Genomic DNA, 21,150 nt, shown 5'->3' with positions numbered 1-21,150 from the left:
ATTAGGAAAATAAGGAAATAATCCACGGACCCTGTAAGAAAAGAGATTTAGTGTCGCCAACTACTTTTCGCTGTGCTGTACTTGTACTGTAGGCCTACATTGACAATAAATTGAATCTCTCTCATCTCTCTCTCTACTTACCGATGACTAACACACCATTCGGGAAATCATCAGCAAAACAATTCCTGTCAAAGATGTCTATCTCGGGCCTTCTCCGCCAAGAAAGCCCTATAGCCTACTCATTATAGTATATTCAACGGAAAGCCAAGGTTTTCATAGTCACTTCAGTCCCTTGTTTGTGCCGAATTTGGGTTGCACATGGTTTGTTGAACTCCCTCTGGTGTTGTGGGTGTGGACTTCGTTGACATTAAGGAAGTACTTAGACAGGTACATGGGTATCGTTTAGTGAAGTATTTAGACAGGTACATGGGTATCGTTTAGTGAAGTATTTAGACAGGTACATGGGTATCTTGGTGGCAAGATGCTGTACTCTGTCGTCAACCCAATTTCCAGCCTATCAAAGTGGGCAGGGGTGAGGTGTGTTCGGGCAACTTCGGGGAGTGAGGCCACACATGTTTACAAAACAGTGTAATGGAAGATGCCAATTAGTGTTTGATTGCATATTTATACTTGGTCATCATTTCTTGTCTTTATACATTTTATTTGCGCTATTGGTTTCGCCTCTCTGATTGGCTGGTAGCGTGAACTAGTGAACCAATTCAGATCCCTGTTGAATTTGTCCACGTCTGCTTTAAGCCAATGACACGGAAGCTTGTTACCATATGGCTCGTCACTCTAACAGTTTGCTGTGTTGTCATTGGCAACCGAACGACCGATTCATGTGTTCACTGTGTGACACTGTGGGCTCTGTCCGCGGCGCAAAGTATTGGATCAGGAGATGACGTTCATCTCTAGTGTAGAATTCATTCTGCATATGGATTTCATTATGGATTCATAATAATTCGCCCACTGTATAGTTGGCAGTCCCCAAAGCCTGGTTATTTGTAGCAGCTAGATGCTGTTTTAGCTTGCTGGCCAAAGTTAGCATGACAAGCTAACGCCTGATAATCTCTTTGAATTGGAGGAGGAGGCTAATCCTGATCTCGCTATCCTTCTGTGAGAGTCTTTTCGCTCAGTCCCAGTTCCAAAGTCGACGTAAGACACATTCCATATTAAAGTATAATACTAAAGTATTTGGACTGTTGAGAGAAGAAAATGGAGATCCATCTAAACCGAGTTGACTACATGCAGGTAAGAAGAGGTAACACAGTTTCACGTGCAAAGGATAACGGTTTACATTAAAGTTAGGCAATGTTGGACATTAGAATATTGGATACTCTATAGAAGTCCATATATTATGGTAGCCTTGTTTTGCTCAATCGAATTGAGTCATGATTGATTCAGGTATACTAGAATAGCTGTTAGTTCTATAAAGTCCAAGTCAAGAAAGATATCATAAACATTTGCTTCTTTTTTAAGACAATTTGAAGATTTAGCATCAATTGAAACGTATATAACTGTCTGTTACATGAATACATTCCTACTAAAGAAGAGGCCGCAAACAACATCTCAAAGTGATGGTTGATGCAAATTGCACATCTTTTACATTATTTCATCTCAGGTTGGTGTGACGTCCCAGAAAACGATGCGTCTCCTACCTCCAATGGGAAAGAAGGCAACCCAAAAGGTATTCTTCTCACTTGTCTATAGCCTCAGAACGAACATACATCGCATGGATGCATCCCAAGGTCATCGGGGTTTCGGGTCTCGCGAACATCATACACTTTACTCGGTTGACCCAGCCGTGGTGATCAAGTCCCGATTTACGTCCCAGTAGCTGCCCTCGATCAGACCCACCAGGGAAAGACCAGGGCCATACAATCCTTTGGAACCACTCCGGAACCACTATGCAGGGACTGAGAGGTACAATTCTGGCATGTGGAGGGACTAGGCTCTGTGGGTTGCCTCCTGTCCGGGCCCCTCCTACGTCTCACCAGGTCCACTCCTGCTCTCACCAATACAGCCAGGACCTTGCACCAGACTCCCAGTCCCAGCACCAGACACTTCATTCAGGAGTCGTGGATTCTTGAGCCGCAATGGTTCTGCAGGCTCCACCTGGGCAATGCAGGCTCCATTTGCGGCTCGAATGGCCCTCCTAAAGGCCTCATCGAAGGTTTTTTTTTGGGCTTCCTCCTCACAGAGGATGCAGGCTGGGGCGCTAACCCATACTGCTCCCGGGGTGCCGTCTACATTCCTAGCTAATATCTATAGAAACAAAAGCCTGAATCTTAATGTGTTTCACAGATTATAATGTTGTTGTACTCTTGTCTGCTTCAGGTTGCCATTGCAGACCATGATGGTGTACTGACATGTTTTGGAATGAAGAAAGGAGAGGCAGTGGTAGGCATCTTATTTACTCATCCCATGTTCTTCTTTCTCGTGCATTTTATAGGCCTGTCACAATTATTACATAATCGCCTACCGGTAATTGGAAATATTTGAGATTATTGCAAATATTTAGCATAATGCTTAAAACACCTAAATGGGTTAAGCAAGATACTGTTTTGAATTTGAGTGTGTCTAATCGTGTGAACAATCTCATCTCCTTCAGCCCGTGTTCAAAACCCTTCCGGGACTGAAGATAGGCCGCCTGGACCTGGGAGGGGCCGAGGGTACACCTCAGGAGAAGATCTTTGTGTGTTCTGGTTCTGAGGTCCGAGGATTCACAAAGAAAGGCAAACAGTTCCTCACATTCGAGGCAAACCTCACGGAAAGCATCAACGCCATGTACGTGTTACTTCTGTGCACCTTCATCAGGTTAACCACATCCACCCTGGTGACTGTCCCTATTTCGGGGCAAGTCATGATAATAGGCAAGAAATAGCAGATCGACAAGGTCACAACATTGTGAGCGGGTACTGTTTTATTTTTTTTAATTGGGGCCAACCCATTTAGGCCTGAGGCCGATTCTAAAAATGCCTCTAAATCCTGACCTAAGGTTTCTGAAAAACGTCAAATATTTATATAGCAGAATCAAAATGTTTACATTTTTGAATACTGTACATACCGATCTGAGTGGGTAAAACACCAAAATGGGTTGTGGTTTAATGTACACTAACAACGTGACAGTGCAGCGCGTTGAGTGGTGTTAGTGATCTGTGTCGTTTTTGTCGACTAAAACTAAGACGAAAATATTCATGTTCAACTACCTTTTTTCACTGACGAAAACAAAATGGAAACTAAATGAAAACTTAGCTATGATGACTAAGACTAAATGTATTGACAATTTCGTTGACAGATACAAACTAGACTAAAATGCTAGGAAGGGGACTAGTGGACAAGATATCCAGTATAAGTCATTTTACACTACAACACTGCATGCTGAAAATAGTGCGACGCGTTGTCACTACGACGGCATCAAGGCCCGCCAAAAAATGTTGTTCGACTAAATCAACTGTAGATTTAGTCGACTAAAATCTGATGACATTTAGTCGACTAAAACTAGACTACCACTAAAACATTCCAGGTGACTAAAATGTGACTAAAACTAAATTAAAACTATTCAAGAGAGTACGACTAAAACTCAAATCAAAATTTGCTGCCAAAAACAACACTGTTCGTGATCTGCATTTGCAGGCATGTCTCCGGCGCCGACCTTTTCGTCTGTGCCAGTTACATCTACAACCACTACTGTGACTGCAAAGATCAAGATTACTACCTCTCTGGAGACAAGATCAATGACATTGTCTGCTTGACCAGCGAGAACCTCTCTCGTGTAGTCCCCGTTCTGGCATGCCAGGACCGTGTTCTAAGAGTCTTGCAGGTAAACTCGCACACAGTCTCACACTCTCTTTTATGTACCAATTTCAATGCAACAAACATGTCTTTATGTATGTAAATTGTCTTATTCTTTGTGTTATGTCAAATGTGTGTATATGTGTTCTGCATACTTGGCTGCTGGGTCGCAAGATAAATTTCAGTGTGAACTGACAATAAAATACTATATCATATAATTCTGATTTAGCACACGATATGTAATTTACAGTAATATTTTGAATATTTCAGTTGGTTTTGCACGACTGTTTATTTTCTTACTGTACTACTATTTACATTTTTAGTTAACTAACAAAGCTGCACATTAACTATTAATGGATTTGTTTTTTATTTCTAGATAGATTAGATTCTCAAACTATTTAATTTCAAGGACCAGCATTACTCTGAGAATGTACCAATGGAATCGAATGGACCTGTAAGTGTCAATTTGGGTCCATTTGGTTCCATTTGTACATTCCCAGAGTTACAGACCTTGTAAGGGTCCATTTAGAACCCCCTGGAAACCACTGTCCTAGATTATTTTAAAATGACACTGGTACCGGATTCGGTACTCGTTATATCGACCTATATGCAAGTTATTATGGGTATCAGAATCGGTATCCGGAAGGAAAGAAATCACACCCGTGTGAACTAAATGGTGCAACTCCCCCCCGGACATTGCTGGTTGTAGGAGTGGTTGCACCACTCAAAAATGATGTTATCATTACATCTCTACAAGAAGGAGCTCCTTTCTCAACACATTTCATATTCCATATAGGGATCAGAGCTTGCATATGATGTTGAAGTACCTGGCCCTCCATCTGTCCTGGAGCTTTACAACAAGGATGGAGGCAAGTCACACTATGTTTTTCCCGTCCACGTTCTGATTCTATAGGGTGTAAAAACGTGTACATCACCAAGAGGCGGGGGGGTGGCGTCTGAAAAGCTAGCTGCGCCATTTTTGTGGGATTTAAACTCTAGCCCACATGACGTAGAAATAGAGTGACGGTGGTCTGTTTTTGTAAACATTGAGCTCGTTCCTGTTGACAACACAGTGAGCCAACACCAGAATGGAAAGAAAAAAGGTCAGGCTCGACATACAGTAGCTTACAGGCGCCATTGTGAGATGTCAGTTTAGAATGGTTGCACGTCGTTTGTTGAACTCACGGATAGTCGCTCACTCTGTAAACAAGCTAGACAATCCCAGAAGTATGGCGGCCGCTACCACGTGACCTGACGCATATGTTGACGCCCCCTCAAGGAGATTTTGGTACACTCTATATACCGGTAGTCGGTCTACAATGCTCACAAGGCATTGCGATGCGATGCGTTGTGTTGTGAGCTTGTACTGTTTTGGCTATTTTTTTTTAACTTTTTGGAAAATGTTCACCTGTAAAGTGGTTAATAGTAATACTATATTTAATTGTATTTTTGCTTACCATAACTCCTAGGATATGAATATTTCAATAAGTGTAAACCTCCAAAATGTGCTTTTGTCCCCCTGTAAATTATCATGCACTTAATATGGATAACCTGTCAACAGGAGAGGACATTATTTATGGAACAGCAGATGGAAAACTGGGTTTGGTGAAGATCGGTGAATCCAGCGCCGTGTCCAAATGGGAGATTGAAAATGACAAAAAGAAAGGAGGTATTATGTCTTTTCTAATCAAGACCAGTACTGCTGTTGAGCATCAGTATGTATATGCCTCGAATGGAACAGAATCTTTGCATTTGCTTTAGTGTCAGAATGAAACAAACAACAACAAAATCAACCTGCACAAGATGCATCAATATAACCGCTCTCAAAATGTATTCAGTAAATATTTACAAAAGAAAACAAACGATTCAAAGAATAAAAGCCGTTCCAGGTGTTGCGTGCGGCTGTACATACGTAGAGCACAGAGGAAATGGCTTTAGAACGATAATAACCGATAATAACCTAAACGTAATTCTAATGAACAATGTTTCAGTCAGGAGATTTTATTTGGCTCGTATCACCCAACAGGTGTCCTATGTGTTGACACATATGACATCATTGGAGACGGTGTGGGCGACATCCTGGTGGGCAGGGATGATGGGACAGTGGAGGTGTACGGCCTGGACAGCTCCAGTGAGCCCACGCTACGCTTTGAACATGTGAGTCTGCCTATCTTCCAGTGTTCATTAAGGCCTCACTCACACGTAAGACACACGCAAGACACACTTGTGTCCTGTGTGTTCTGTTTGTTATGGCCGCCTCAATGCATTTCCAATGGGAGTCACATGGTTTGAAGACACAACCTTGTTGCATGGGGGGGAGGGCAGAAGACAGCCATGCAACAGCCATGCAACGATGTTGTCATGAAACATCCACTAGAACTATGTTTGTTGACTAACCTTTTTTCACTGACGAAAACTAAATAAAAACTAAGCTATGATTACAAACTATGACTAAATATATTGACAATTTCGTCAACAAATAAAAACTAGACAAAACTGTTAATTCTATGCTCGGTTGTTTGCAGGTGTAGTGCTAGCAGATCTAAAAATAGAAGATCTACAAGCTTAGCTCACCGTGTGTCGCAGCGTGACAATTTGTGAATTGTAGATCTGCTATTTTTGGCACTTGGCTACAATAAGTATAGATCAGGCATTACAGACATTTTAGTGGTCTCAGTCAACTGTAGTTTTAGTTGACTAAAATCTAGTCAACTAAAAGACTAAAATATGACTAAAACTCTAAATGAACACTGGCATCTTCTCAACTGATCAGGTAGAATAACCTTTATTTGACTGATGGCACAGACAATTCAGTGACTTATTTATTAATACGTTTATTTGGACGGGACGGCGCATATTGACAAACAGTGTATATACACCGGATTTAGCAAGAATGCAAATTTCCATCTGTATTCCCCCCCATACAGAAAACAAGACATTTCCAAAGGACAAATAAAGAGTATACAGATTACAGAAGGGTACGGAACACATGAGAAATTCTGTACCCTCATCATTACTTGTCGTCAAGGTTCTTTTGGTCTCTTTCTTCAGGTGTTGTCTGAGAGTGTGACGTCCATCCAGGGAGGCTGTGTTGGGAAGGAGTCTTATGATGAGGTCCTGACTGCCACTTACACCGGTCAGTCTCAGAGTCCTTCACACATTATCATCATCATCATCATTTATTTAACTCACGACCATGATCACATGTGTCACTTCATACATGGGCAACTGGCGGCCCGGGGGCCACATGCATCACTTCATACATGGGCAACTGGCGGCCCGGGGGCCACATGCGTCACTTCATACATGGGCAACTGGCGGCCCGGGGGCCACATGCGTCACTTAATGTGACCTGCAGGTTAATATCCGAACATTGATTGCTAATTACTAGTATTAAAATGTTATTGTCTTTTTTATGTCCAATATGTATTTCTATTTAGTTAATAAAGTTAACATAACTATAACTAAAAGCATTAAAAAAAAATCCCTTTTAGGATTCCAAGTCAACAATAGCAAAATATTATTCAGGATTTCAATTCAAATTAGCAAAAATAGCTGATCTACAAGCTCAAAATGTGTCGCAATGCGATATGTTTTGAGTTGTAGATCGGCTATTTTTGCTACGACAGTAATATGCAATGTGGCCCCTCTGGAGTGAGTGTGGAAATATGGCCCTCTCCATTGTTATTAGGGGTTCAGAGTCTTGATCAAGGACACTTGGACACTAACTCTGGGGGAGCCCAGGTTCGAACTGGCAACCTTGCGGTTACCATCCATCCACTCTACCCCTGAGCCGTGTGAGCGTGCGGCGTGCGCTCATGTTTTACTTTTGTGTTTACTTCTGTGTTCCAGGCTGGGTGACGGGACTGACCACTGAGGCCCAGAAGACAGAGGCCGGCCCCGGAGATGAAGTCAAGATGAGCAAGGAGACCCAGTCCAAAGTAGCCTCCCTGAGGTATTGCTTAGAAATGCTATTTCAAAGTTTTTTGAATGGTTTATTTTGCCATGACAAGCCATCGTCTGAAGTTAAATGATGATGCGAATGTGGGCATACAAGCGGTAAAATGTCTATATCAATTTAGCTGGCATCCTTTTGGTGTTTGAAGCATTATGTTATATGTTAGCTATTGAAAAATAGCAGATCTACAAGCTCATAGCGCGGCACTCGGTGCCGCGCTATGAGCTTGTAGATCTGCTATTTTCCTTGTAGGTCTGCTATTTTTGAAAAATCGTGAAAATGTGGCACATATCTTTGAATATATATTCTTTCAGAGCGAACATTTTTCTTTGCGCAACCCCCCGGGATTTAGATATATGCTTTGTTTACTGTCAGAGCTCAGGGTCGTTGGTGTTTAAAGGTTTGAGAACCGCTGCAGTATTTGACTGTGTGTGTGTGTGTGTGTGTGTGTGTGTGTGTGTGTGGTCGTCCTTCAGGGCAGAGTTGGAGCAGCTCCAGGTCAAAGTCCTCCAGGGCAGGGAGAAGTACCAGCAGAGCTCCCAGTCCAGCACGGCCGTGTCCGCCGTGCCCGTCTTCAGCGTCAACGACAAGTTCACCCTCTGCCAGGACGACGCCAGCTACAGCCTCACCCTGGAGGTCCAGACCGCCATCGACAACCTACTGCTGCAGGTACCATGTGTTACCAGCATGCAAACGACATGTCAGTGTTGTTTTCGTCGAGAGTGTTTAACTGACCTCTTGATTGAGAGTGTAAAATGTATTTAATTCTTCCCCTCTTTACAGAGCGATGTTCCTATAGACCTACTGGATGTTGATAAGAACTCGGCTGTTGTGAGTTTCAGTGAATGTGACTCAGAGGTGAGATGTTTCTTTTTTTGTTGCTGTTTTTTTTATTCACACGTTATGTGCCCTTTCATTCTTTCAAAATAGCGACGTGGGTGCCCACATTTTGACAGATTTTTTTTACCAAGATGTCCACAGAAACTGGACACTACATGTGGTTCAGGACGTATGTGGACATCTTGGGCATTTATTGTGTTAACTGTTGCTATGCAGAACAAAAATAGACCGTATATGGATAAAAAACCAATAAGCTTTATTTATTATGCATATAGCACCTTACATTAAGTGCCGGAAAAAACAGTGTTATTATAAAAGAGAGTAATTGATGCATCAATTAGCAGAATTGGCTGCTGTGTATAGCTTTGCTTAAATAAGAAAATATAACCTAAAACAAAGACCCCTCCTCTGCTCAGTGATGGATTGTCTTCCGTTGTTCCCAGCAGACTAATGGAAACTTCCTCCTAGCTACCTACAGATGTCAGGCCAATACAACCAGGCTGGAGCTCAAGGTACTACGGCTAGCCCAAAAGTTTACAAATTCCTTTATATAGAATGAACAAGTGCTAAAGAGAAAATGTAATGACCTATTTTCTGTGTGCGACGCGCTGTACTAAAATGTGATTTAGGCCTGACGTCGAAATACCTATATCAGTGGTTCTCAATATTTCATGTCAAGGACCTCAAAAGATTTATGTAATATGCCGCCAACCCCCATCTGATATGTTGTTCCAGGGACCCCCCAGAAGCAAAGATTTGAGTTAAATGGAAACACATTTTCACGTTTTTTCAAAAATAGCAGACCCACAAGTTCATAGTGCGGCACTCGGTGTCGTGCTATGGGCTTGTAGATCTGCTATTTTTCAATAGCTAAAGTATAACATAATGCTTAAAACACGAAAAGGGGTTCCCGCCCAAAATGGCTTCTGGTAAGTGACAGAGGGGAACCGAACTATTGCACCACTTATGTTTGTTTGATTTGATTTGCCAGATTTGTCATGTCTCTATATATCATGGATATGTTTGAAAACACCTGGACCTCCAGTACACAAAAAATGACTGCCTGGTCTCTCTAGGTGAGATCCATCGAGGGCCAGTATGGTACACTGCAGGCCTACATCACCCCCAGGCTGCAGCCCAAAACATGCCAGGTCCGGCAGTACCAGATCAAGCCGCTGTCCCTCCACCAGCGAACGCACAGCATAGACCAAGACAGGTAATCATGATCAATCACTGACATAAACTACTGGAAGTTTATGTAGTTTATGTCCCCCCCCCCCCCCTGCGCTTACTTGAAAAGCACTCAGTTGGGTGAATCTGAAAACTGAATTTCTGCCATGGGGGACTTCAAAAGAGGCAAGCAAATTCCCAAATTTGTACCTGATGAAGACTACACAGGTTGAAATGTTGTATACCTCCTAATAAATCACACTTTGGGCGCAGCAAAAACTGTGTTCAGATAATCCATTATATTCTTAAATTCCAAAATAAATTATCATTAGATTGTTTAAAATTAAAATAGAATAAGATCTCAGATGGACACACTCAGAAATACACATCTGCATGTGTTGATAATAGAAATGCTTGAAATAACAAAGGACATGGAAGAAAATAATCCCCCTTCATGAAAAAGCTTGAATAACAAATGTATCTTGTCTGTATTTACCCCCCCCCCAGACCAATGAACAGGCTGAGTCTTGTGGGTCAGTTTAGTTTTGCTGAGATCCACTCCTGGGTGGTGTTCTGTTTACCAGAGGTACCGGAGAAAACCCCCGCTGGAGAGACCATCACCTTTCACTTCCACAACACTTTCCTCAGCACACAGCTAGAGGCCACCTACTGGTAAGTATTGCAGTGTTACTTTTGACAGCAAACATTTTTGACATGGTTTTGTAATATTATATTATATATTATATATAATATTTTAGTAAATCAACAGTTGATTTAGTCAACAAAAATTGATTTTGGTCCTGATCCTGCAAAAATGTAATTACTTGTCTTTTACTTCTACTGGATCTCTTGTCCACTACTCCCTCCCTAACATTTTAATCTAGTTTGTATTTGTTTCCGAAATTGTCAATCTATTTTGTCATAGTTTATGTCATCATAGGTTTTTTTTAGTTGAAAAAGGTAGTCGAACATTTCTTGACATAGTTTTAGTAGAAGAAATGAACACTGACAGAAACCTGTTGGACCAGCATTTTCCCATTGATACCACAGCACAGAAAAATAACAAACAAAATGTTATAATAATGTCTGGCATATTTGCCAGAATAACAGGCAAATATGCCATCCTAATTGGCCTAATTGTCACGTGGCGGTGCATTCATTATTTCTATCAATAAATGTAACAAATTGATATTGCATTGTGTCGACGAGCTGCACAGCCTCTTCTTGTAATCTTCAGTCTTCTGCGCCGTGAGCAGCACTTCCACAACGCTGGTGTGCGCTTGGTTCACCGCAGTGTGAAAGCGGCAATAAGAATGTACAGTAACTGTTTATCTGAGACAGTCTTTCATCCTTCATTTTGGAGTGCCACTTTTTCCACTTTGGTGGTATTTTGAACTTAGGTATATTCATAGTTGACCTCCCACTGTCTAAACAAAAAGGCAGCTGGTGTTCTTGTTTGGATTAACTTCTTTCTAACACTTTGTAATTAGCGACACCTGGTGTCAAAAATACGTTACTGTCTGTAGCTACATTGAATATAGAGCCATGGAATACCTTTATAAACTGTGGTTCAAGCGGGTTAATAGTACACTGTAAGCAAGTCATTTAGAAGAAAATAAACTGACTTGTTTTTTGCATGATAAATTACTTATTCCCACTGCACTTTCCTTTGCACAATTCATTTTAATATCACTGCATAATATTGAGGAAAAATCATATTGTTTTCTTGCAGATATAGTGATTGCAAATTATGATCTGTGATTCCATAGTTTCTTTCTCTGTGGTCAAAGCAATTTAAATAAAAACTTGGGAGACTTGAATGCTAATGCACCATATGCACATTCTGAAATAATTTTAAGATTTCTTCTGACATATACTTGATTTATTCACCGTAGTCTACTTACACCAGGAACACTGGTGAAGCCCAAAACATTATTGCTTGCACAAACAAATTGCAACCACTTGCGATTTGTATCTTGCACAATGATGTGATTTGAATTTTTTTACCAGTTAGTTTTCTGTCTTTATGGAAACAAAACATGAAGTCTGTATTCACACAATTCCATTTTGAAATTTTAGGTTGTGTCTTAAGAGTGTCTCGTTTGTGCATTCTCATTTTGTCAATGTTTGTTTTTTAAATGTATTATTTATAGTAAGTTATAATAGTTCAATCTTCCTATTGACAAGTCAGCTCTGTTTTTCTTGTGGCATCAGCAAAGGAGAAGCCCACTTCAGGTCAGACAACATCTCCACTATTTCCATTCTGAGCGATGTCCTCTCTAAAGAAGCCACGAAAAGGAAGATCAACTTGAACATCTCTTATGGTAGGTCTAGACTCTAGCTCTATTGCTGTTTTAATACAATTTACAAGTATCATTCTAGTATATTGTCAAGGGCGGGTGGAAACCTCATATGTCCAAAACTGCTACTTCTCAGTATTCAAATAAAAGAAAATAGCAAAAGTATCAGAACGAGCTTGCAAATCTGCTACTTTTTATGCTTTTGTGTGATGCTGTAGTATGATCAATTAATTTATGAATAAACACAACAAGTTAGAATATAGAGGTGAGGTTTCTGCCCGCAGCAACAATATACCAGTACATGTAATTATTGTGTTATTACTGTGCCCTAAGTCAGTATAATTAAGCAACTTAACTTACAGAGGTATGTAACAAATATCAATGTCGCTCCTGTTCGAATACGTTTTGCAGATATCAATGATGAGTCTGTGAGCCACACTCTGAAGATGATCCACCCAAAGCTGGAATATCAACTACTGCTGGCTAAAAAGGTTCAGCTTATTGACGCGTTGAAAGTATGTATTGACTTGAAACATAATCTTAAAATCATTTTAAGCTAAAAACCTGTTGACGCCTCTCACGGTTTATCTTTTCTTCTTTCACTCTCTCTCTTTTTAGGAGTTGCAGGTTCATGAAGGGAATGCAGACTTTCTCATCCCAGAGTACCGTAGTATTTTAGACGAATCCACGTTTCTCCTGGAAGAGTACAAGAAGCAGCCAGCGCACCTTGAGAGACTTTATGGTGTGTCACAACCTTACATTTCAATGAGTGATATACATGACGTTTTTGAAAAGATACTCTGAAATGTTTTATTTTATTTTTGGAAACATTAGCAATGAGTCCGACACTAGTTTGTAGCACCGCTCTACCTATTTCTTTGCTAATTTTGCTCCCTAATGCTAGAATATCACCACTACTCTACACCCCCTTACCCAAACCAGGGTTTGTATCAGTTAATTTCCAGCAATGTATTCTTAACCTCGACCCTGCTACTACCCTGCCCAGGGTCCGATACCCATAACTTGTGTATCGGTCGATACCGAGTGCCACATTTAGGACAGTGGTTCTCAAAGTGGGGCCTGGAACTGGGCTCCTATCTGGGTTCCTTGAGGGGGTTCCAAAATAAATGGACCCTTACAGGTCTGTAACTCTGACCCTGTACAAATTAACCAAATAGCTCTCAGAGCTATGGGGATCCACTTATCTAGGAATGAATCAAAATTCCATTTATTGTTAAAGTGCAGCTGCCATTTTCCCGAAAAATGCGTTCAGTCTGCAAGGACCTTAAGAGTATAAATAAGTCGTGCAACACCAACTGAAGCATTCAAAATACGACGGTTAATTAAATATCATGGATTACATTACGTGGTATCGGAATGGCATATACTGGCATACTCGCCGATACCAGCATTTTAAGCAGTATCGGACCTGGTAAAGACTACTGAAAACCCGCGACTTTTATGCACAGATCCTGTTGCTAAAAGTGCTTTCAGTCAGGCAGATACTAGCCTGACCTAAGCAGAGACATTTCTGGCCTAGATGGGAGGGCCGCGGCTCAGAAAAACGCGCACCCTGATTGGATCTCATCGATCTGTCCGTCACCCCCGGCCCCTCCTCTCCCCCCTAGTGCAGCGCTACGTCACATCATTTAGAGCGACGCCTACGCGGAAGGGTTGACTCCCACTTTTAGACTGGTTCAGCCCACGGCTTTTTCCAGGCTTTCATCTTTCGCGCAGATGAAATGAAAGCCTGGGTATCGAGGCTAGGCAGATACTAACTTTTGCATATGTACCCTCCCTATAGGTATGATAACAGACCTCTTCATTGACAAGTTCAAGTTCAAAGGGCAGAACGTGAAGACAAAGGTGTCCTCGCTGCTGGAGATACTGGACAACTATGACTTAAACTCTCTGCTGGAGTTTTTCAACGAGGCCTAACTTATTCAATGATCAGGCAATGTTATTTATTTGTACTAGCTTTTGTATTGTAAATAGAACACTTGTGGTACTGTGATGTAAGATAAAGTTGGTATACAAAGTAAGTATACATTATCTGTATTTTAGATTTCCTTCTGCTTGACAATGGATTGTAGACAATATATATCATACAATTTCATCACAAATTTATTTTCCATTGTATATTCTCTCATACTGTCCTGAAACAGTAGCATTGATTCAAAGCTCACTGACAATGAATAAACCGACAAAGAGGAAGTCAAAACAGTGATTTATTTTCCAGTCTTGATTCATTGTTAAAGTTTAAGAATTATTTTGTATTTTCTCCTATTAAACAGCCAACAGGAGAAGGGCACACACCAGTGTTGCTGACACATCAGTCACGATGCAGAAATAATTGAATGATAATAGCCAACATTTAGACCTGGACTGTTCTTCTCCAGGGATTGAAGAAGACCATTCCAGTTCAAAGTGTTGATTCATCATTACATTATTTAGTGTTAGGACTTTTCTTCAGTTTTATATTTTATCCTATTGACTGGTAAAAAATAAATAAATGTATAAATAATGTCTTCATATATCATTATCATTTGTATACTACTGAATTGTTCTGATCTGTAGTCCCACAGCAATTGGAAATAAATATTTTATGTAGTTTGAGTGTTTTTTCTGATGAATGTTTGTCAACATTAAATTCATATCATTGACTTATGGGCTAGCCTATAGGCAAAATGCAAATTGTGAGCAACATATTGGAGTAGAATTTTCTTTTGGAGACTAGCTCACTTGTGATTTATTTGCACTATTACTTGTGCTGTGATGAAACAAATAACATATTAGTGATTGTTTACTTCAGCACTCAAGAATTAGGAATATTTAGGAAACAAATGGACCCTTTATTTGTCTAACTCTCCATTTGGTCTCATGTGCTCTGAATTAAATGAACACTGCTGATAGGCCTACAACAGTGCAGATTGGGGTCCCAGAAATCAAAATGGTATCAAATGCGGTTCTGTGTGGTCCTAATGCATTTCAATCTGGGGGTCCTTGAAATTAAAAACTTTGAGAATCACTAAAAAAAAAACTGTGGTGTATCTTTTCAAATGGGGGTCCACACAGGCTAAATTTGTCAATTTTATGAAAAAGTTTGAGAACCACTGTTAAATGTAACCGGAACAGGTTACTGGACACCATTAAAAAGGTGGCCCAAAAAATTCAGGCCCAATATTTCTGCATCAAAACCTGAATAGATTACCGTTCATCTCCAAGGAATGCAAAGTACCAGAAACTGAATGTTTTATAAACTGTTGTTGATAAACAGTCAGAATTCGATGTTTCCCTGGCCAGCATAATTATGCAATATGCACCCAGGGATTATTTGAATGCAATGTGGGGGGAAAGCCGATCTACAAGCTCACGATGCGTGGAGGACGCGGCGCGCAGTGAGCTTGCAGCTCTGCCGTTTTCCACGCCGAGGCACCGTCGCACCGCGAAGCGCAACTGCGCTTTGAGTTCTCTCGGATGCCGTAGGGGCAGCGCGTCAACGCCCAGCTCCGTCTCCTCATTGGTCCGTCGTCGCCCGGACTGTCTCCTCATTGGTCCGTTTCAATAGTCGCGGGCTACTTGAACTGGAGAGAGAGCAACACAACAGTTCTCCAACTCCACCAGTGTGTTTTAAAGTAAAGGGACAGGCAGCTGAGAGGAGGAAGCCACCGGTCATTGTTAGAAAAACAGTTTAGGTTTTAGGCGTTAGCTTTTTACGCGCAAATTACGAGAACATGACGAGCTGAAACATTAATTTACACGCAGTTGTTTAGACGTCCTTTCGTTCTTATATATTCGAGTGTTCTAACTAAAGCAGAAAACCGTTGCAGCCGCGGAACCGACGTTCTGAACAACCGACAACAAACCTGATACTAGTAAGTGATCTTCCCTACCGCGGTTAGCAGCTAATGCTAAGCGCCTAACGTTACTTGACTGAACAAACCACCCGTTTGTTTTGTGTTTGAAAACGAGTGTCGCGACATTATAGTAAAGCGGTTTTAAAGCGGAATTCCTGAATCTTTGCAGGAATCGTCCATCATGTCTCGTTTGAACCACGGACGCGCGGTCGAATCCTCCTCCGCCAACCAAGAGAACGTGCTGTCACGGTTGAGGGGGCTGAAGCCCCGGGCTAACGTTACTAACACTACCGGTGCTGCTGCCGAGGGGAACCAGGAGAACCTCGTTCCCAAAGCGGGCAACAGGACCGTCCTAGGACCGCTGCACGGCAACCAGCACAGCATCAAGCCTAAGACCCACGGCGGCACCAAGCAGGTTGGTAGTGGTACTAAAATGCGCATGGTTTTGTGTATGAATCGATGCTAAGCCGGCTAATGTTAGCAACCATATAGCTTGTTGTTGGACTCTGAAACAAGAGAGCGGCTAAACTTAGCTTAGCTTCTGATTAGCAGTTACAACTGCCGTGTGTGTTTTTTTTAAACTAAACACATCCGGCCTTGTATTTCTTACGTTATCATGCTTTTCAGAGCTGCCATGTCTCACCCTTTGAGTGTGACAGTCACGCAATTTAACCCTTTACCACGCACCACGCCACACATGCCATTTCACACGCATTATAATGATAAATAACAATTTTCTCTGCGGCTCCGCCGCGTAATAACGCACGAACGGTAAAATAGCCGATCTGCATGCAGCGCTGATATATGCAGGAGGGACCAAATCGTCAGCAGGGTCCCTGACTGTGTGACGCATGGAAATGAGCCATGCGGAGTTTAACATCGCTTCGAAATATTTTTCATGGAAGACAATATAGCCCCCACAAGTTACAACAAGTGAGTAAGTGACCTGTGACTATCTCTCTTCTATACTGGTGTGTGGCGTCTCTTGCGTGATATGAGGAAGTGGAACGGTGCCATAGCCCATGCACATTATAGGGACAAAGTCGTGTGTGTGTGTGTGTGTGTGTGTGTGTGTGTGTGAAGTGAAGTGAAGGGGGAGGGGCCGCATCGCGACTTGTTTCTGTTCATAGAGAGAGAGAGCCCACAGATGTGTTTGAACTAAGAAAATGTAAAAATAAGGAATTTTCCCACATTCATATATATATTCCCCAATTTCCACTGAGATTATGGGGTGAATGAATGTGGCAAGACCCATCTTCTCTTTCTGTCATAGTGACATTGTCCTGACTCCTGCATCAGATCATGTCCAAATCAGGTTCTCCAATCTCCAGTAGCCTCTTCAGTTTTTTGAAGATTTTTTGAGGGAGCTATGTGTGTGGCTGGCTGGGTCTGAGCACTGTGTGTGGCTTGCTGGCTGGCTGGGTCTGAGCACTATGTGTGTGGCTTGCTGGCTGGCTGGATCTGAGCACTATGTGTGTGGCGTGCTGGCTGGCTGGGTCTGAGCACTATGTGTGTGGCTGGCTGGCTGGCTGGCTGGCTGGGTCTGAGTACTATGTGTGTGGCTTGCTGGCTGGCTGGCTGGGTCTGAGGAGCATAGATAGATAGATAGATAGATAGATAGATAGATAGATAGATAGATATATTTTTCATTTCTACTTTAAGCATGAGGAGGCTGTCAGTGCAGGGAGAGCAGCTGGCATGGAGGTAAAGACATCAGTGTTAAGGTTAAATATCAACGTTAAAACGGGCCAAATCGACATTAAAAAAAGCATTTTTTTTCGCCGCCGCCCTTCGGACGGCGTCGAACACATTAAGACACTAGAGTCTCACTCTTGACATTTTCTGAAATATGGCAGCCCTGTGCTTTTATTCTTTGTGAATCGATTTCGTCTCTTATGATGTTGCTCTTGTCTATAGGAAAGCTTTGGTCAACTGCTGTTTTCAGATCTAATATTTTTACCTAATTGGAATGCTGACATTTGTACATAAATGCAGTCGCACTAATTGTACTTTAGGAACAAACTAAAGTCAATTTTATTTATAAATCACATTTACTGCAGACTACTGTACACCAAGAAACAAAATGTGTGTATATATTTGTGCAAAAAACATCACATGTTATATAACTAGGACCCCCCCCCTTACTACAGGGTTGCATATTCACTGCCAGTCACAAGAACAGTGTTGCTTAACCTGTGTGCCTGTCTCTCCATACATCTCATTACAGGCGCTGTCCTGTAAAAATGAAGATGATGGCAAAAGCTGCTATGAGAAAGTACCTTCCAAGCAGCAGCCAGCTTTCCAGATTCATGTGGATGAGCCTTCCAAGCTGCCTCCCTTCCAGATCCACATGGATCAGCCTGATGGTGCCTGCTTCAAGAAGCAGGTGGCCATCAAGCCAAGGCCCACCACAGATGACTCCCCACTTCTACTCAACCATGCTATAACCCGCCTGAGACAGCCTCTTGCCACCATTGACATCCCTCCCTGCATGGATGTCAGTTTCGGTAAGCTTTCAGCTTCCAATCCTACTTTTTATATTCCACCTGTCTTATGTCCACAGTAGTATGCACTAATGAGCAAAAACAAATTTTTCATTTAGCTATTAGTCTTTATTTCCTTTTGCGGTTGTGTGTAAACCATGCAATAGTTGTCATCCAATTTAATGTATATTGACTTTTGCCTAATAGATTCTCCCATGGACATGTCTGTAATCGAGGCTGAAGAGAAGTCGGTCAATATAAACAACTCTCCGGACTATGCTGAAGAAATTCACACTTACATAAGGGAAATGGAGGTGAGTGTATTCATGGATCACATAACTGCTATTAAAATAAAAGAAGTGGTGGTTGCCATGGTGGCTCAATATTTACATTTTCTTTACCAGGTGAAAACTAGGCCTAAAGCTGGCTACATGAAGAAGCAGCCTGACATCACCAACAGCATGAGGGCCATCTTGGTAGACTGGCTAGTAGAAGTGGGAGAGGAGTACAAGCTTCAGAGCGAGACACTCTACCTGGCAGTCAACTACATTGACCGCTTCCTCTCCTCGATGTCTGTCCTTCGGGGAAAGTTGCAGCTTGTTGGAGCTGCCGCAATGTTGCTTGCATCGTAAGTCTCTCCATAAAGCTGCATTTCAGAAGTTGAAGGTGACACAAGTTGAGGTGACCTGAGACAAAATGCTCCCAACTGCTCTTGTGTTAATACAGGAAATTTGAAGAGATCTACCCCCCAGAGGTGGCAGAGTTCGTTTACATCACAGATGACACCTACACCAAGAAACAAGTGTTGAGGATGGAGCACCTTGTTCTGAAAGTGTTGTCCTTTGATCTGGCTGCTCCCACAGTCAACCAGTTTCTAACGCAGTACTTTGTAAACCATTCGGTTAGCAAGCAGGTGGAGAGCCTAGCAATGGTTAGTGTTATGATCATTTAAAGGTCTAATCTTTAATTGAGTTTTGTCCTCTCCTGACATGGAATTGCAACAATGTCCAAAGTATACATTCCAGTTGTAGCTTATTTGAAATGTGTAGGCCAGTTTTGAGTTATTTATTTATTTTCCCTTTCTAGTTCCTTGGGGAGATAAGTCTGGTTGATTCAGACCCATTCCTGAAGTACCTCCCGTCACAAACGGCAGCTGCAGCTTTCATTGTGGCCAATAGCACCATCACTGGGGCTTCATGGGTAAGTTGAACACATGATGTTTGAATTTCAAGTAAAACGCCTGGCATTCATTTCTGGAAGTGTGCTTTTTATATAGGGCGGTCAAAGTAACATTGGAAACATTGCACAATTCTGCCATCAGTATATTGATTGATGTATGATATGCTACTAGTCTAAAAGAGAAAAAATCTCTCATCTCCCACATAGCCCAAGACCCTGTCGGAGATGACTGGTTACTCGCTAGAGGACCTAACTCAGTGTGTCGAAGATCTGCACCAGACATACCTCAATTCCCCACAGCATGCCCAGCAGTCGGTCAGGGAAAAATACAAGGCAGTCAAGTAAGTCTTAGTCTTAGTAAATGAATACATACTGCGTGTACTATATATTGTCCGAAGAAGCCTGTGCAGAGTAGTGTATATTTATAAACCTTTTTTCCCCCCCTTCTCCCCAGGTACCATGAAGTCTCCCTCATTGATCCTCCTGCCAAACTGCTTTTGAAATGATTTTGTTTTTGCCCCTTTTTATATTTTTATTGTCTTAAAATGCCACATTTCTAATAACTGAGCATGTATAGCATCTGTTTTTGGCAGAGCTGCACAAATGTGCGCTTTAAAGGAAAATCATACAGTTTTATGAACAATCTTGGAAAATTGTTCTTTCATACTGGATATTACCATGAGCATCGTCCATGCAGGATACTACGTAATCAAGTGCAGTTTGTAATTTCTGATAGTTTGTCTCTAAGACGAATGCACATTTAGTGGTCTTAACACCACACATTGTAAATGCATATTTTCTCTGACAGGCCTGTGAATATTTTCTGTCCTTGTGAGCCTGACAACTACATTTTATAACTATTTTTGTAAGAGCTTTGAGTAGTTATCTAAAGAGCTTTTTATATACTGAAAGATGTACTTCTCCAGTTAGTGCTGGCTAAATTAGTTCACCTGTTCTGCTGATGAAGTTTTTCACCCATTTTGTCCAACAGGTCTTAAACACTTAAATGCATCTTCTGCTCTGTAAAACAAAGGAACAGCTCTTGTAAATAAAAATTAATTTAGACCATTTGTTTGTGTACTCATGGGGGCAGCAGAGAGCCACTTTTGGACTTGTAAGAGGAGGTGCCTGTATTCTGCAAATGTTTTTTTAAATGTCAAAAGGCTTCACAATTAGACTGTTTTCCACACTGTTACTTGCTCAGTTGTCATAGAAGTATTACTGCAAATGTTTGAATACATTAACCACTTGACTTGAGCCCCAGGATCCATAGTCTAGGGTGAACATGAACCCAAATTGGCAGAGCTACAAGCTCACAATGCATGATATGTGCTGTGAGCTTGTAGATTATATATTTTTTTTTAAATTATGCATGTGAAGTGGAAACTTTCCTTGTCCATCAGTTATATATTTTTTCCAAATCTCCATTTGCTGCCCAACAAGTGGCTACTCTTCCTAAGCTTCAAATTGTCTTACTGAAACGTTTTTGGTACTCTGCTGTACCAGGCCATGACTCAATCAGTTTCACATATGGCTGTGCCTAATCTCCACTTGAGTAAAGAAGTAAA

General features: G+C 41.6%; 2 protein-coding genes across 3 annotated transcripts; both read left to right on the top strand.

Moving 5' to 3' along the window:
• The first annotated feature begins 883 nt into the window (after positions 1 to 883).
• Positions 884 to 14,385, top strand: bbs7 (Bardet-Biedl syndrome 7). 2 transcript variants are annotated; one of them, XM_083786178.1, is made up of 19 exons: positions 884 to 1,251; positions 1,622 to 1,687; positions 2,338 to 2,400; positions 2,612 to 2,787; positions 3,637 to 3,823; positions 4,592 to 4,664; positions 5,357 to 5,464; positions 5,822 to 5,952; positions 6,847 to 6,931; positions 7,648 to 7,750; positions 8,230 to 8,422; positions 8,537 to 8,611; positions 9,040 to 9,105; positions 9,670 to 9,809; positions 10,271 to 10,435; positions 11,978 to 12,087; positions 12,475 to 12,578; positions 12,682 to 12,805; positions 13,868 to 14,385. In XM_083786178.1, the coding sequence occupies exons 1-19, from the start codon at positions 1,216 to 1,218 to the stop codon at positions 13,999 to 14,001; spliced, it is 2,139 nt and encodes a 712-aa protein (XP_083642304.1). In that variant the 5' UTR covers positions 884 to 1,215; the 3' UTR covers positions 14,002 to 14,385. The 2 variants fall into 2 exon arrangements, with proteins under 2 accessions (XP_083642304.1, XP_083642303.1); XM_083786177.1 differs by having other exon boundaries at positions 9,037 to 9,105.
• Positions 14,386 to 15,693: 1,308 nt separating this feature from the next.
• Positions 15,694 to 20,651, top strand: ccna2 (cyclin A2). Its single transcript, XM_083786187.1, has 9 exons — positions 15,694 to 15,938; positions 16,090 to 16,335; positions 18,148 to 18,427; positions 18,611 to 18,717; positions 18,808 to 19,031; positions 19,130 to 19,334; positions 19,490 to 19,603; positions 19,790 to 19,923; positions 20,037 to 20,651. The coding sequence occupies exons 2-9, from the start codon at positions 16,102 to 16,104 to the stop codon at positions 20,086 to 20,088; spliced, it is 1,350 nt and encodes a 449-aa protein (XP_083642313.1). The 5' UTR covers positions 15,694 to 15,938; positions 16,090 to 16,101; the 3' UTR covers positions 20,089 to 20,651.
• Positions 20,652 to 21,150: the final 499 nt, after the last annotated feature.

This window comes from Protomyctophum parallelum, assembly GCF_964188405.1.
Source record: "Protomyctophum parallelum genome assembly, chromosome: 16".
Classification (NCBI taxonomy): domain Eukaryota; kingdom Metazoa; phylum Chordata; class Actinopteri; order Myctophiformes; family Myctophidae; genus Protomyctophum; species Protomyctophum parallelum.
The sequence above is the reverse complement of the archived record's forward strand: the minus strand, read 5'-3'. Positions and strand labels throughout refer to the sequence as shown.